Source organism: Squalius cephalus (assembly GCF_949319135.1).
Source record: "Squalius cephalus genome assembly, chromosome: 21".
NCBI lineage: Eukaryota > Metazoa > Chordata > Actinopteri > Cypriniformes > Leuciscidae > Squalius > Squalius cephalus.
The window spans coordinates 17,492,806-17,511,119 of record NC_137142.1 but is presented as its reverse complement, the minus strand read 5'-3'; the positions used below and the strand labels follow the sequence as shown (position 1 = coordinate 17,511,119).

General features: G+C 37.5%; 1 protein-coding gene across 1 annotated transcript in view; it reads left to right on the top strand.

The window, feature by feature from the left end:
• The first annotated feature begins 444 nt into the window (after positions 1-444).
• Positions 445-18,314, top strand: part of macrod2 (mono-ADP ribosylhydrolase 2) — a 569,941-nt gene continuing 552,071 nt past the window's right edge. The window contains exons 1-3 of the mRNA XM_079856275.1: positions 445-681; positions 2,467-2,571; positions 16,001-16,102. Coding sequence (XP_079712401.1) covers positions 645-681; positions 2,467-2,571; positions 16,001-16,102 — 244 coding nt within the window. The 5' untranslated portion in view covers positions 445-644. The remainder of the gene's footprint in view (positions 682-2,466; positions 2,572-16,000; positions 16,103-18,314) is intronic.

The following is an 18,314-nucleotide window of genomic DNA, read 5'->3' as shown; positions in this document are numbered from 1 at the left end:
TTATAAAAGTTAGATTTCAAGTTAGTTAGAGAGTGTACCAGTCGCTAAACAGAAATTGCGTTCGCCAGAGGTAACCATAACAACTGTATCCCGCTTGCACGTTTTTCATTGCAATTTGTGTCACTTTGGATGGATGATAGATAGATAGAATATTTTATGTCAAATCTGGGTAAAAAGTCAGTCAATAAAGTTGCACATTACTATACAACTGTATTAAATATGTGCTACATCCCCGCATTACTACCACGCACGGCGCTCCAGTCTTTTAAAGCTATTTTACTCGCTCCCCACGGTTGCTACCCTACCAGCCCTACAACGCTTTGACGCGCAACCTAGCGCACGTCAAGCGTATGCGCATTTTATCTGACTGCCGCATGAAACAATCCAATCACAACACCACTTCCGCGTACGAATCGACCAATCACCGAGCGCCCTTTTGCACGCAGCCTCCACGGGTAGCGTTAAGATAGGTTGCGTCACCGCACACAGTCTCCCCACCAACTACAATTTGACAGTTTCTCAGGTGAGGAGTCACGCTACCGGAGCTCTTTCACTTTCTCTTGAGTTTCAGCGCGCACATCACTGTGAGCCTGGGGTTGTTTAACTCAAAAACCATTTACCAGAAGCCCTCACACCACGGCACCATGAGCAAAAAGAAAAAGGAGTGGAGAGCGGAGAAAGGTAAGGCTCTTTTGGACTCTGGTCGTGTCTCTTCCGTTTAAAGACAGGGTTCATAACGGTAGTGTCAGTCTGGGGTTTGACATCCACCGGGTTGAGCATGCGGTAACGTCACGTACGTGGCGGGAGAAATGTCTTCTTATAGATGCTCTGCCTCTTGAGTCAACAGCATGGGGACAGACGCACACCTTCAGGTGCAGGTGGAGCATCAGTACATGATGCTGTGATCAAGGCCCTGATATGTCAAGCGTTAAATTATGTTTAAATGCAAATTAAATGTATTAATTAGTGTTTAGTCATTTTAAAATGAGCTGACACGTGCGTTTGTTTGGTGCAGCCAGTGAAACACCGTATGATAACATATTTCCATGAACCTTTGTACCATATGACTGACTAACCTGTAACGGGTAAATCACTGTTTACTGTAAATCAGTTTGTATAAATGCACAAGCTAAATTACAAATTAGAAGGGCTGTTAATGGATTAAAAGTTCAGTGAGATGAATATCATGCACTCTGCAGTGGCTCAGTCCTGGTCCTGGATGTTCACCTTCATTAGTAGTTTAGGATATTCACCTTCATTTTTTTTTTTTTAGTATACTTTCCAAACATTAGTTGGTTCAGTTATGTTCAACCAGTACTGGAGCTGAACTATACTTGGAGGTTCTCTATCTGTTCTATGCCCTTTTGGTAATCATATTTTTAGCTTGATTTGATATGAGAACCTTAATGATTTTGTGTTACGTCGGAGACACTTTATCATTATCATTAAGTAATGACATCATTAGATTAATTTATTTTTAGTGCACAAGCACTCCTATATTGACATAAAAATCAACCACAGTGTGACCTGATGTTCACGACAACAGTGTTTTTGGCATGTCCTATGAAGTTCCTATGAAGGAGTGTAAAACATTAGGTTGACAGTGGCGTTACTTTACACACATTAATGGTCTGTTACCGTAAATCAAATGCATAATAATATGATAAATTATATATGATGAGAGCTGTTGACTTGTGGCCTAGTGTAATACAGTGTATTGCAGTGAACGGACATCAAATGTTTCCTTTATAATATCTTTTTTTCGTGATTTGATTAAATGAATTAGCGCTGTTGTCATTTGTTCTATTTTAAATAAAAAAAATCGTGAATACACATTGTGCTCATAAAGGAGCCCTTGTGAAAGTGATCTTCATTTGTGTAGCAATAGGGAGTGCAGAAGGATAAAAACAGAAAAAATAAATGAATAAAGATGGTTGAAAAGGCAGATGTAGGGGGCAGTGAGCATGAAAAATCAGTAGTGTCGGCAGGGGCACTTTGGAGCCAGTTTATAACAGGAATACCAAGCTAAAGTTTCATTTTGGAAAGGTCACATTAACTGGAGAAACAAAAGTGAAACTGAAAGCATAGGAAGTTTAGTCTAGTGCTAAACTAGTTAATGAAACATGCCTTTATTACAATGAAAGGCACATAAATATTTGGAAATGTTTGAATCATGTTGTCCATGAATGCTAGATAGAACTGATCACACATGGTCTGGTTGCATGTCAGGCCTGCAGCTGTATGCTGAGCAGTGTACCCTCATTAGCCTGTCTTTGCTTTCTCACACATACTTACATGGTTGCCACAATTACCACACCAAAGAGTAGCCTACCACTCTGACACGATGCACAGAGCTAGTCGCAGATGTTCCTTTATGAACCCCTCTGATTCAAACTGATTAGCTTTGCTTCACAAGACGTGCTCTTGTCTGTATATTATGACTGTATTGTTTCTTCTGTTCCACAGAGCGCTTACTCAGTCTTGGACTAGAGGATAGGCGCAAAGATTATCGGGGAAACTATGTGACGTTGGACAAGATACCCACCTGGGCAAATCATGACAATAATACAGGTAAATACCAAAGCCTTTCTGACTTCTGTTTTTCGACCAATAGCAGACCGGGGGAGTGCTTTGAAAAGCTGTTTAAAAATGATTTGCAATTCTGTTTGATGCTAGTAGATTACACACTTTACCTTCAAGTAGCCCACAAGCTTTTACAATAGTGAATTGTATACTGTTAATGTTTAGGATCAGTTAAGTGTTTTTTTTTTTAAAGACTAATGCTTATACTCAGCAAGGATCCATGATCAAAAGTGATAGTAAAGATGTTATAATGTTACAAATGATTTATATTTCAAATAAATGCTGTTCTTTTGAATTTTCTATTAAAGTCGACATGAAATTAAAATTTACCCGATTTACTTTGTTAGCGCATATTACTAGTCTTGTGATGAACAATTAATCCGTTAATACACCGAAATAAATTGTTTGCTGTGTAATCTTTAATCAGAATCTGAAAAGTTACTTTCGGTCTGGAATGGCGTTTTTTCTCTTATGACGTCAGTTTGACGGCTTGGGTTGAAAACGCTTAAACACTCCCCTCAAACCATCAGTCTGCTATGAGCAGAGATGGGGAGGAGGAGCGCTAGAGTAAAACCCTGCCCTCTGTTCAATATTCCGTTTCACTTGGAAATACGTCACAACACTGGAGAAAAGTCGTTTGCAACTTCCGGTTCACGGGGACTTTAAAGCTGCATTATGCAGCTTTGCCGACTTCTTTGCTGTTTTCTCGCCTTTTGCTCGTGGGTTTCTCTATAGAGCTCCCCCTACAGCTTCGGAATAGATATTTGACAACACTGTCGTTAAAACTTGTTGGCTCGTCCCATCTTCTCCCGCTGGTCATGTGCATTTGTTTTCAAAGAACCCGGCGAACGCACGGAGCCATGTCCACTGAGGTATGTATAATACACAGAAGGCTAGCATATAAATGTTTAGATAGTATATGTGTGCAGTGCCGTAAAGCAGTTTGTTACATCGCGAGACCTGATATCACGCGATACTTAGCCCGCCGGCCCAAAGTTGCAAGGGTGGTTTTTCGTCTCACAGGCGCTCGAGGGGTGCGAGAAGACCACCATTCAACCCGAAAACAGTCATATAACCATTCCAATGACTCCGAAGCTGTTCGGTTAAGATAAAAAAGTTACTTAGTTCACCTTTAATCAAAGGATTCTGAAAAATGTATCACAGTTTCCACAAAAATATTAAGCAGCTCTTTTCAATATTGATAAAAAATAAGAAGTGTTTCTTGAGCAGCAAATCAGCATATTAGAATGATTTCTGAAGGATCGTGTGACACTAAAGACTGGAGTAATGATGCTGAAAATTCAGCTTTGCCATCACAGGAATTAATTTGATATTAAAATATATTAAAGTAGAAAAAAGTTATTTTAAATTATATTATTTCACAATATTAATATTTTTGCTGTGTTTTTGAGCAACTACCGGTATGTGCAGCCTTATTGGTGAACATAAGGGACTTGCTTCAAAAACATTAAAATAAATCTTTTGAATGATAGTGTATTTCTTGGTGAATAGCTTTAGAGCTCTTTTATAGTATTGAAGTATATGAAAGTTATTCTGGAAGAAGGTACTGTTTGTTTCATGTCCTTCTTTGCCAGCAGACATCATAGTCACTCTGCATGCAAGTGACTTGCTGCCCTTTTAAAAAGAAAAGGACACATGGATCAGTGTGACCCTGACAGCTCAGATATCATGGCTTATTAATGGATGAACCTGCCAAAATTTTGAAAAGGTGTCAGCCGCCTTCCCTTTCATAGCCTATGTTTGTGCAGGATTGCTAGTGCTAAGATAGTTGAGCTACCCTGACCTAAGCTTATTTTTTTTCAATAGATTTATTCGAAGGTTTCCCAAACTTATGCATATAAACAGACCAGAAGGACATGATCGTGTTAAAGTTTTTCAATGTAGCTTAAATGCTGTTATGCCCCCCCCCCCCATCACTAAAACCACATACAGAAATCTTAGAATATCTAACATCTGAAGCTATTGTTTCCTGTTTTAAGACCAGAGTTCTGTTGCATAAAAACATAGATTGGTCTACAAAAGACTCAGTCTTAAAGGGATAGTCCACCCTAAAATGAAAATTAAGTCATCATTTACTCACCCTGGTGTTCTAATACCGTATGCCCTCTTTTATGCACCAAAAAAAGGAGAATTTGTAAAAAAATGTAATATAATGGCAGTGAATGGCAACCAGCATCAAACTTTTGAGAAAAGACGCAAAAGTATCACAAAATAATCCCATGCCGTATATTCCAAGTGTTCTGGTGGTATACGATAGGGTTTGGTGAAAAACAAACCGAAATATAATGTATTAATTAATGAAATTGTTAACCTTGGGTGTTGGACTTTACAGTTCACTCCGACTTAATTTTCATTTTAGGGTAAACTGTCCCTTTAACATAATGGCTGTGTTTATGCAACTGGCCCCAGAAGATCAGGGATAGTTTTAAAGGGATTGAAAAAAACATTGTCATTTACTTATCCTCATTTCTAAACCTAACTAGTTTTGTGAACCAACAGATTCACCAGTCTCAAAAGTGATTTGTTCACAAATCTGATATTCTACTTCTCTCATAAATGCAGCAAGGGTTTCAGTGAATGGTGACTTACATTTTTGTTTCACACACAAGACTACTATTGCCTTCAGAAGACTTGAAAAATAGTGCAGTAGCCTTTAATAATGCTTTGTGTTTTTTTTGAAGCCTGAAGGTGTCAGTCCATTTTTTTAAAAATTGCATAAAAAAGATAACGGAAAACAGGAGTGAGAACTCCTCACAGAAGAAAGGAGGTCACATGGGTTTGTAAATGAAGACAGCTTTTGTATTTTTGGGTGAACAAGAAAGAAATGTAAGACATTTTCTCTGCATTTTATTTTCTGTGTTATTCATCTTGCTTGTTTGAATGCAAAAAAACCCCAGGAGAGCATGAATTGCATGTTTTTGCTGAGGCACAGTGGAAAACTGGTTTCATACAAAAAGTCAGACAAAGTGCAGCCCAAACACAGTATTTTTATTACTTTAACACACATTTATAAAAGACTTGAATATATTCATTCTTGAAATGTAATGTTATTTGTTTTCTCATATAATGTTCTAGAATTGACCGTTCGCAAAAACCCGCCCCCTTTAGTTACTGTTGCTATGTCTGACAAGCCATGGCGATCTCACGCCACACCATGTTCTCACACAGTGAAAAATACATCGTGGAGCAGAGAGGACACTGACAACGCGCTGACAGATAGGACAGAGCAGATTACTTTTGATATGAAACAAACTTCAACTTTCAAATGTGGTCTTTTTTTTTTTTTTTTTTTACGAAATTTAAACAATAAATACCGTTTTGTGGCTCTTTAATGTGTCTGACAGATCGCCGTAGAGCCTCAATTAAAGCTGCCCGTGAACCGATCATCTCTTCCTTCTAGTCCATTTATAGCACCAACATAAATGAACATAAGAAGGAATGTTGTTTTAATCGCCGAAAGACATCACACACCGTTTTTCAAGTTCAAATCCTCCAACGTTAAAGGGACACTTCACCCATTTGCATTAAGCTTTGCATTGTTAGAAACCCAGTCATACTATTGAATGGTCATGCAACATTTTTTCATTTTCCCCCGAGACGAGAGAAATCTGTATTTACCTCTTTACACTTCCTCCTACAATGACGCAAAAATCGTCATTTTGCGTCATTGTAGGAGGAAGTGTAAGAGGGGGGGATTTCTGTTAAGACTACAAGCACTAGATCCACCCTTTCAAACCCGCCCATAGGGGGTTGGACCTAATGCGCTAACAGACCTATCACAGATCAGTGCGAGTGCGTTTGATTTCAACGGCAGAAACCTGCAGAAAACAGGGACGAAGAAAGCTGAGTAGTAGGGGTTACCATACTCTATTTCCCGGACATGTCCGGCCGTCGAGATCGCCAAAAATGTCCGGGATTCAGCTTTTGCTTTCTGTGGTCGCAATCCATTGTTTACATGCTCACCTTTTGTTTCAATCTAACTGAATTCACCCCGATTGGTGAATCTGAATGTAATGTTTACATGAATGCTAAACAAGTGATCGGTTGATTTGCGTTTTAACATTGCTAAGAAAATACCCGCACCTCCGTGAGAGATAGCCCATGAGACCGGTGCATCTCACAGGCGCGCTCATCAGTAATCACAGTAATACAGGGAGCAGGACGAGGCTAGCGCCGCGGGAGAAAGACGCGAGGCCGGTGGCGTGATCGGTTGAAAGACGCGAGGCCGGTGGCGTGATCGGTTGATGTGTGTTTTACCATTGCTAAGAAAATACCTGCTCCTCCGTGCGAGATACGAGAACAGTGCCTCACAGGTGTCAGTCGTCAGTAATCACGCCACCGGCCTCGCGCCGTTCTCCCGCGCCCCTCAGCCTCGTCCTGCTCGCCACAGTAAACATGATGAATGGCGACTGTAGAACGCAAAAGCCGAATCCTGGACATTTTGGGCAAACTCGTCACGGAGACTCACTCGTAGCCTAGCCTTGCCTTGATGTTTTTGTTTTCAACTGCGCAGCGCTGTCTTTCCGGTAGGCGTGGCTTGGGAGTGGCCTTGTAGGGCAGCGAAGCAAGTGCATTCTGGGAGTTGTTGTCTTTCATCCACATAAGCCAAAAATACATTTTCTGGCTTTTCTCAGTCTAGAAAGCTCCAAATTCAAAAATAATTTCACATTTCTTCTACATAAATGACTCACTTTCAATACACATTCATGTCTCCACGGGTGAAATGACCCTTTAATCTACTAACTCTCCTGACTGCTTTGTCGGACAAAGATGGCGTATTATGATTGGTCTGATTGCCTGTCAATCAAACTGACACAGAAAGTGCTTGCTAATTCATTTAATGAGACAGGGACGCATGTAGGCACAGTACCTGTATGGATATAGATCAGAATTCCAGCTTATCCAGCATAAGGGACAGCTCAGAGATTCTGGATTTCATCTGTCCTACAGATGATTCAGTGAAACAAGGCAGAGGAACTCTGCTATCATACTCTTCATGTCTCACAACTTTGTTAACAGGACTCTCATAGCAAAGACACTTACTTGTAAGTACACTACTGCATTCATGTCAGCAGTGCCTATTTATACTATATATTATACTATTTGTTTTAAAGTAAAATATCTGTGTAATGGTGGGTGAAGTGAGTAAAAAGTGTAAATACTCAGTGTAAATAGACACTAGCTATCCATCCAAAGTTGCAAATTTAACTTATGTGCTAAATTGGAATATTGGATAAAACATTTGTGAATAAAGCACTGTTTCCATCCCATGTGTTCAAGAGAACAAAATAGTCACTTCCTGTGAAATTTGCGCAAAGCATCTGTAATAAAAATGGAATTTGCTGTATTCGGGGAAGCCACTGTTGCTCTTTTATCCTACATCACAAATGACTTGCACCTTTATCTTGCGTTCGGAAGCCTGATGTTTGTGAATGCAGTCGTGTGAGACACTTCTGGGAGGGAATTAAACCAAATCATTTTGATGACGGACTTTGGCTCAGGCATTTCAGAATAACTAAAACAACATTTGACATGCTGTGCAATGAAACTGATCTGCTGGTTAGTCCAGTTATCCAATCACGTTCTCTGTTGAGGTAAAGTCATGTGAGGTTTTTTTTTGTTGCGCATTGAAGGATTTATTCAGTAAATGTGTTTCTATTGTAGTTTATGCCCTTGTCTTCATATCAGATAAAAACGATGTAACTTAATTGAGTGAATACGTTTTTTTGTTGTTGTTGTTTTTTAGGTGCATTTGTTGAATTTGTGTGCATCTTGGCGTTTCCATCCGGAGGTTTTTTTTTATGCAATATTCCAAAATTTGCATAAGAATATGTGGATGGAAACATAGCTACTCTCAATTATGTTTGTTTGCTTTTTTATTTATTTTTAATTTGCCTTTTGCATTTGTTATTAGATAGTCTCTGTCAGTTCTCCTCTGCCTGGAGGGACGAGTCAGAATTATTTTATGTAGTAATAGACTGCATGCCATTGCTGCTTTGCATAAGGCATAAACATGTATCGAACCCTAAATAATTTATTTTCATAACCTTTCTTGGTTTGGTGTCCGCTGGTGAGGAGATGGACTTGTTCTCATTTAAGTAATTTCTGCTCTAGTGGCACCAAACAGAATTGCATACATTTTTTTATTTATTTATTTTATTTAACAAACACAAAACAAAGTAACATAAGTTGCCCGACACACAACAAAGATAAACACAAAAGTGTACTTAAAATAACAACAAGGCATTGTACTATAAACAAAAAAGTGCAACAGGACCAGCAGATAACAAGGAAAAAACAAAAGACAAATAGAACCTCTGGAGGCACTGTATCATACCAAAACTCAGAATACCACAAGTAGAGGCATTTATGCTGTCCAAATATGGTGTCCAAATGCGAATAAAAGTATCAGTTGTAGAGTGAATAAAACATGTTAGAAGTTCCAGAGGAATAGTCTCTCTAATGACTGAATGCCATCCCTTCATAGAGGGAGGTTTATCGCTGATCCACAACAATAGTAAATTCTTCCTGGCAGCAAAAGTTAACAGGCTAAAAAGATGTCTTTCATGCAGAATTGCATACATTTTTATTTTTATTTTTATTTGTATTTTTTTTATATATATATATATATATATATATATATATATATATATATATATATATATATATATATATATATATATATATATATAATAATTTTTTTTTTTTTTTTTTACCGTTGGTCAGTTTACACAATTTGCACTCCAAACTCATGCAGTTGGTTTTACTGTGTTCTTCTGGTCGGGATGCTCAAAAAAAGTAGAGTGTTTGATGGTAAATATTGTTGTTCTGTGGCACTCTTTTAGTGGGAATCAACCTACAAATACTCTTAGCTTGAACTTAGTTTAACATATTGATCTTAGCTTAACATATTTATGCAGTTTAAATTTATCATTTCATTTATTCTGTTGAATTCTATTACTTTTAGTCTAAAATTAGCTGTGAAAATCATCAGATTATGAGTGGGCCTATTATTTCCCAAAAATAAAAAAAGTGCCCTTTTAAATAAAGGATGTTTTTAAAGAAATACAAATAAAAACTCTTTTTAAGTCCTCTGGGCATTTTCATCTTTAGTTCTGTAGTGAGAGGATGTCGGAAAATGCTAAATTAAACACTTCCGTTGACTTGGATGAGGTTTGTTCCTCGCACATCCTGTGTGTGCTCCTCCAAATGGCTATGCCCTGTGCCAGCAGACCTGGAGATGAACTGACAAGAGCAGAACTGGTCCTTTCACATAAGAGCCGGAAATTTTCTCCGGCTCTACTAATCTAAAAAGACAGTCTGTAGGATGTGCTATAGTTAATTTTTCAAATAAGCGTAATGAACACTCCTTCTTTTAGCTTGCAAATGTTAATGTCTTTTTTGCATATCATTCATCTGCAGCCTATGGCATTAAATAGAGCTGACCGACTGGCCAATGCCAGCAGTTTGAGACCTGATGGTTTGGACGCTCTATTCGTTGGATTACTATCTGTTCTGTTAACCCATATGCATAGTGTTACATGCCAGCGCTTTAACCAACCAGATCTGATTTCATTGGTTTCTGCTCTGTTCTGGGAGCTGGTAAAAGCTACTTGACTTATTTGTAGATTTACATATACTTACACGCCTGTTCTACTATAGAGAACCCATATTGAAAGCTGGTTCAAATGTGCAGTGTTCTGTCAGGTTTGGCATTTGATGCCAAAAGGAAGAACTGAGATTAGTTATCAAAAAGCATTAAACAAATAAATAAAGATTCGATAAATCTGAGTGAGTCCATGATTCTTTTTAAATAGTGTATGTACAGGGGTTGGACAATGAGACTGAAACACTGGCCAATATATTGTTGGAGGATTCACACCTGTATATGCGCGGCCTGGTTGCCAATCTTCACTGATTTTACATTCCATCAGTTAAATAGCGGAGTGTGAAGGTTGAATTAGCAGAGCAATCGTACAGCTGTACATATTGCAAGAATCCACACAATATAATGGGAGACATATCAGAATTCAAAAGAGGACAAATTGTTGGTGGGTGTCTCTCTGGCTCATCTGTGACCAGGTGTATCAAAAGCTGTGGTATCCAGGGTAATGTCGGCATACCACCATGAAGGACGAACCACATCCAACAGGAGTAAATGTTGATGCAAGAGGAAGCTTGTCTCGAAGGGATGTCCAAGTAATAACCCGGATTGTATCCAAAAAACATAAAACCACAGCTTCCCAACTCACTGCTGAATTAAATGGGCACGTCGATTCTCCTGTTTCCACCAAAACTGTACGTTGGGAACTCCATGGAGTCAATATTCATGGTCGGGCTGCTATAGCCAAACCTTTGGTCATTCGTGCAATAGAAAAATTAGCTCTAAAGAAATATTAATAATCAATAATAATTGTTATAATTGATTATGAATATTTGGATCAGTTAATAGAATTAACTTAATGTTGTAAATTAATATTTATGGGATGGGAAATGTCTTACTTGCTTTACAGTACTACTAAGAGAAAGTAGTCAACATCTGCATGATTAGGGACTCAAGTATTTAATGAGCTTGAAACACAGACAACTTTACATGTGACATGAACAAGATTTTATTAACTAGACTAAACGCTTAAACTACTCTAACATACACATACATGCATGCATACAGTTTACCAAGGGAAAGAGAGCTGAAGCAGAATACAGGAAAGCAAGAAGTTATAGCATTGTTTGAAATTCAGCAGAGTTCTAACACGCCCTTCTTAAAAAGGGGTAAGGATACTTATCAAATAACGAGACTAAGTTTGATACTTGCATGTCTTGCCCATTTGAATTAAACTGTCCTGATGCAATTTGTTGAGGCTCCAGTTGATCTTTGCTGATGTTGTCTTGATGAGCGAAAGAACCAGTGGGAGTCAGAGGATCTTTGGTGAATGGAAAGACAAGGCCGCAGCCTGGCACAAGCTTGGGAGTTCTTAGAAGACTTCTAGTTCAGCATCATCTTCACATCAGGATTTCAGAAAGGAACTAAGAGAGTAAAGCCCAATTTATACTTCTGCGTCGAACTTACGCCATAGCTCCGTCATAGGCTGTGTGTTGCGCAGAAGTATAAATCAGCCTTAAGAGACTAAGAGGTGTGATCTTGTGATCAGTGATTTTTAAAGCGTGAAGATGTCACACCCTCTGGAGGGTTCTGAGCCTATAAGAAGTTGTTCCCTTTGGAGGGAATTTCTTTACGACCTTTTGTTCAAGCAGGCCTTTGAACATGTAATTTGATTGGGTGTTTAACAAAAGAATCTTCAAGATTCTTATAATACTAATACGTCACAAAATTTGCTAAATGTAATGAAAATTAACATATGGGGACAAAGATTGGAGTTTATAGAGACTAAACATGCTACACATGATTTTGGTTAACCATAGTATACAAGTCTGAAACATTAATCCAAAAGATTTGAATGAATACATAGGCCAAAGCACATAAAAGGAAAATGTTTATTTATACATTTCTCAAGTGGTTATATATAGAATATATCAGATTAAAAGGGTTTATTTCTCCTCAGCAAGAATTAGGTGAGAGTCACAACTCTCTGCAAAAAAGTATTATCAGTCTTAATGTGTCCTGTAACAGGACACTGGGTTCTGCCAGTTAGCTTAATTTTGGATGTTAGTTTTGGGGGAAGTTTCATAGACCTTTGTTGGGAGAGTGAGTTTGCTGGATTATTCATTAAATATAATGAATAATTTGTGTGTCTGATCGGTCCAGATGCTACAGCGCCAATGCCAAATGTCGGTTTCATTGGTGCCAACAGTGGAAATCTTGGGCTGTGGACAAAGTGAAACATAATTGTTCTCTGAGTCCACCTTCAATTCAATTCAATTTATATTTATTGTTGTATCGCGTATATTGTTGTATTGTATTCACAATACATTTTGTTTCAAAGCAGCTTTACAGAAAATGCATGTCTACACATTACAATTTAAAGTGATCTGTTGTCAGAGTAACGCACAGAGTAATGTAATGGTTAGTTAACTGCGTGATTTTTCTATGTACATTTCTTAGGGGTGTAACGATACCCTAATTTCACGATTCGATACATATCACGATACGATATTATTGCGATACTCCAAGACATATAATAAAAGGTTAAGAAAAAATGTACTGTTGATTAAATGCTAAATTTGATATAACATTGTGGGTGTAAATGAACAGGCTTGGACAATGGTGACACCAGAATAAATATATTCATGATTCTGAACCTGAAAATACAGGATTATTTTAGACGAATATGCTTGAACTCTGTCACTGGCTAGATATATTTAAAATAATGTAGGCCACTTTTTACTGGTAACATAAGACTTATAACATAAGTATTATCAGGACCCACTAATATTCCCCCATTATTATACATTATATTCAACATAATATATTGTAGTTTAATGTAGTACTGACTCTGAAAACTGACTCTCACAGGGTAATTTTTATTTTGGGTGAACTATCCACGATACATATTGTCACTATCCACGATACATATTGTCAGTATCCACGATACATATTGTTGCATTTTTGTATTGCAATATATTGTGACGCGATATATTGTTACACCCCTAACATTTCTCAATGTATTAATTTACGGCAGAAACAATGAGCTCATTGAAGTAATAATTACAAGTTGTGAGCAAAATAATTACAATACATAGAAAATTTAGCATTAGTGCATGTTGATTTAGAGTCTGATCTGAAGTCCTCTCAGGAGTTGGTCCTGTCTCTTCACAAGTGTTGGGTATCTGAAATCTTTGTGAGATGCTGGATCCAAACTGGAGCTGACGTACTCTAGTTACCTCGGGACAGGCATCCCGAGATAAAACAGAAAAGCAAATGGAGAGTAATTAGTATAGCTGCTGTTCATAACATTAAGCAAATATAATCATGTGCATTTGATCTGACCTAAATGTTATGAGATTTATTATGTGAATGCTTGGCTGAAGAGATGTGTCTTTAGTCTAGATTTAAACTGGGAGAGTGAGTTTGAGCCCCGAACATTATCAGAAAGATTATCCATCACTGTCTGTCCCACGTCCGTGGGAGTTAAGGTGTGGAGAAGCCCCAAAAAGGCTTGACACCCGGACTGTTGTGTTCCCAGAGTGAAGCACAGGGGGTGAAGATGTTTTGGGATGCAATATCATGGCATTCCTTACTGTGCTTGATGTGCGCATCACTGCCAAGGACTACTGATTCTGGAGGACCATGTGCACCTAATGGTTTAAACATTGTACCCTGAAGGGGGTGCTGTGTATCAGCAGGATAATGCTCAAAATCCCTCTGGCCACTGTGAAGGACTTGGATCTGTCATTCTCTAAATGAATTGATGCGGTATTGGCTGCAAAATGAGGCCTTACACCATACTAATAAGTTATTGTGGTCTTAAACCAGGTGTTTCATTTTTCATTTTCATTGTGTGTACAGTCTTAAGAAAAATGGTTCTAAACAGTACCAAATTAGGGTTCTTCGGCTTGTAACAATAGCAGAACCCTTTTTGGTGCTAAATAGAACTCTTTTTATAAGGTTCCATAAAGAACCATGCTTTGAAAGTGCTATATAAGACATTAATGGTGTTATAAATAACATTTTCAATGATATTTATTTTCATTAATATTAGTATTAGCATCTTCATATTATCAATATTACTATTATTTTTTCTTTATAAAATATTCATTAATATTGTTTTTTTTTAGCCCTCTGTCTGCCTGGTCTTATCTTGTTGCCTCTATTTGAGATTTACGTTAAATAAAACAGCATGTTGTGTCAATTAGGAACTTTTATTTTTTATTGACATGGCAGATTGTAGCAAAAATGACAGTGCTCTTACAACAGAGGTTAGCTGAATACATTAATAAATAACAATCGACACTGAACACGATATAGATGTAATGAAAACCAAGTTCCAGTGAAATATCTTCACAATTCCCTATGATGTCTTTACATCCTTCATTATGTGTGTGATCTGAGTAGCAGTTTCTCTCTGCAGATGATGAGGTTATGATACGTGACAGCATCTGAAATACACAATTGAGTTTAGAGTTACATCGTCTCTTCCATTTGATTATGTAAAAACAATTATCTTAATGAAGGCCAAAATTAGCAAAAATGGACAGTATGAGCCCTTTACCATGTTAAAAAGAAAAAGTGATATAAAGTCATGGTATAGCATTAATGTTTTTTTGTGACTGGGTATGTTTAGGCATAAAGTCATAATTAAAAAAATCAAACAATATGGATCATAAATTCCATATCTCTGTTACTTACTTTGTGGAGAAGAGAAGATGAGTGTCCTTAAGTGAACAGAGCTGCTCACACTTGCATGTTCTGTTAAACTAAAAAGAGGAAAAAGACATGATTGTTAGGAAATTATTGTTACAATTTTTAAAGTTATAATTTATAGACATTTTAAGAAAGAAATAATTTACCTGTTGAGAGTATGTTGACAGTCTTTGTAGTAACTGTAGTTGTACAGCTGAGCACCAGAAAATCAGTAATGAAGAGGCTTTGACAGTTACAGATTTGAAAAACAAAAAAGCGGGAAAAAAGAACCCTAAACTCTAACACAAAGAACCATTTCAGCATACAAAGGGTTCTTCATGACGATACGGTACTAAATAGAACTGTTACTACATGTAAAGAACCTTTAAAGAACCATCTTTATTTAGAGTGTACCCTTACACTAGTGTTCAAAAGTTTAACATCGGTAAGAGATTAGATTGTTTTAGATTGTAAGTCTCTAATGCTCACCAAGGCTACATTTAATTAAAATACAGTAAAAAAGTAATATTATAACTTTCTATTTTAATACATTTTAAAATATAATTTATTCCTGTGATGGCAAAGCTGAATTTTATTTTAGCATTCATTACTCCAGTCATCAGTGTCAAACGATCCTTCAGAAAATTATTAGTTGAAAACAGTTGTGATGCTTAATATTATTGTTGAAACCGTGATGTAGTAGATGGGCACAATTGATATTAAACAAATCAGTCAAATTTGTCCAAACGTTCTACTGGTAGTAGTTAGAAAGTTTTGCACTGAAGATACCAGTTCCTGAGAGAGTTTTTATTTTATTTTAGTACGTTCACCCACCAGGCCACGTCTCGGACAAAGTCTATTTGTTTTTGACCAGTGGCCACAGGGTCTCTACCACTTCTTAATTTATACCATGTATAGTCCTGTTCCATTTTTCAAAACTTTAGTTTTTAGTGATTGCAGAGTGCATATTGGTAAGTACAGTGTTGTAAGACCTTTGATGAAACGGTTTTGTTCTGATCAATATCGAGAGTCAACATGCAGTTGAAATGGTAGCTCGTCTTGTGTAATTAACTTTACTCTATCGTTACCTTACAGCTACTGAGGAAGAAGAACATCAGTCTTTCTCCTTGGCTGACAAAGTGACTCTGTACAAAGGTGACATCACCATCCTGGAGGTTGATGCCATAGTGAATGCTGGTGAGTTTGCTGATTCTGATCAATTCTCACAGTTTTAGTACATTAGCAAGGGATTTAGTGCACTGTGATTTTTATTTCAAGTTTATTTTAGAGTTTGCTTTAGCTGAACGGTTTGCATGGTCTTTGATGCACTTTGCATTTGTTGTCCTTGCCTGACCTCTAGTGTCTATAAGTGGTACACTTCTTTCTTTTTTCTTTTTTCTTGTTTGTTCTGATGCATTCTACAGGATGGGATGTGAGATTCCTGCTTATGTATATTTATTTCTGTACAGTGTGTGTTTCTCTCCACTGTGGATTTTCCTGTTTTTTTTCTTCTGTTTATAATAGTTCTGTATTGATTTGCCGTGAATGTTCTTTCACAGGAAAGTTGCGTTTCCTTTTCAGGATGAAACAGGAAACCAAGATATAAACTTGTAAAAAGGACTCTTCCTTTTGTTTGCAGGGTTAGATAGTATTATCTGTCTCTCTGGCTTGTTAATTGTCTTGTCATATTGCAAAAACCTATTTACATTGTGCCCATTATTGCCTCTTTAGTAAAAATCTATCAGTTTGTTCTGAATGGAAAGGGGCAGTTTTTTAGTAGATGTTCTGCAGAAATGGATGTGTGTTAATTGGGTTCTGCTGCGGTGAGGGAGCACATAGATGACACTACAGAGTATTTTGTATATATTGTGTGGGAGATTGTCATTGATTAGATGTGTTCACTCAAGATGCTTATCTCAGCATCAGTCATGGAGAGGAATAGTTTAACATTCCCGTCACAGAGAGTGATTGGAAATAGTGTTGCGGTTCATGTCTGAAACCGCTGTCTGTTTGACGAGCATCTGTGAAATGTTTTTTTTTTTTTTTTTTGCTAGACCATTGAATCTTTAACAACAAATGAAATTCTTAACAGCTGTATTGTGCTCTGCCTATAACGTGTACAACAAACATATGTTTTTGAAGGATTGAGGTTTTTTTTGTTTCTCTCAATGTAGTTCAGGCATTATGCAGCCTAATTGAAGTAACGATGCCTGTGAGCTTTGGGATATTTAGACCAATCTAAACCTTCTGTTGAGTTTACTGCTGTTCTGGGAGCACAGGAACCTTGCACACTAGTAGATTCATTATCACTGGAGCTTGCCTTTATGTGTGTATTGATACCCTTCCTAGGATATTTCTGCAGTTTTCATAGTGTGATGTAGGACTACATGCTGATATGGCTAATTATGAACCTGTTTTTAAATAAGCGATAATATTAATTATTAATTGTATGCTTAATGTGATGTATACACACACACACACACACACAACACAAATGTTCACAACATAATGCAACACTGATTTTGCAAAGTGTCAGACAGTAAATACAAAAAACTATATATATATATATATATATATATAGTTTTTTTATTTACTGTGTGACACTTTGCAAAATCAGTGTTGCATTATGTTGTGAACATTTGTCAGGAATTTGTGCCTAATTCTATGAATAAAGTATTTTAGGTGTTTAGAACAAAGGGCTTTTGTTTTCAGAGGTCTGGGACAGAACCGTGGACCCAGTGGGAAGGCTTTACCTCAGAGGATCTTTGAGTTTGAATCCTAACAGACCCTGAGAGAGTTTTCGTGGTTGTCCCTTGACAACTGCTTATGTATACAAGACAACTTTCCCCTCTAAAACTTTCCGCAAGGTTGCAGTAAGGTCAGTCAGCAAAGAAAACAGGAAATGAGAGAACAGGCTGAGTGGGACGCTTGTCTAATCTCGTGGTCTGACGCAATCATACCGATGTGAAACTGCAACAGTAAGCAAAACGAATCATGCGTTCAGTTGCACTGTGGTTGAGCTTCTCTCTGTCCTTATTTCAACAAGTTTTTTTTGCACATTCTTCACATCAGTGGTTGCATAAAATAATGCGAAACTGTTTTGTAGGGTTTGTGGCATTGAATTAGAAAAGTAATTGGTTTAAAGGCTTCAGAGTATGAGGGGGACGACTTATCATGCAGACGGGTGGCTGTTCATCCATCAAAGGCCAGTGGCTCAGGCCAGGAAAGTAATCGCATTATTGCAACCATGCTTTGAAATGATTCTTAAAGCCCCATTTGCTCCAGTGTTTTTGAGTTTAGATTCCTGGAATGATGTTTCCATCTCAAAGCTATAATACGATGATAAGAACAATCAGAAAGAATCTCTGCGATTGCGGGGAATTGTCTTTTTGTTTCCAGCAGTTATGCT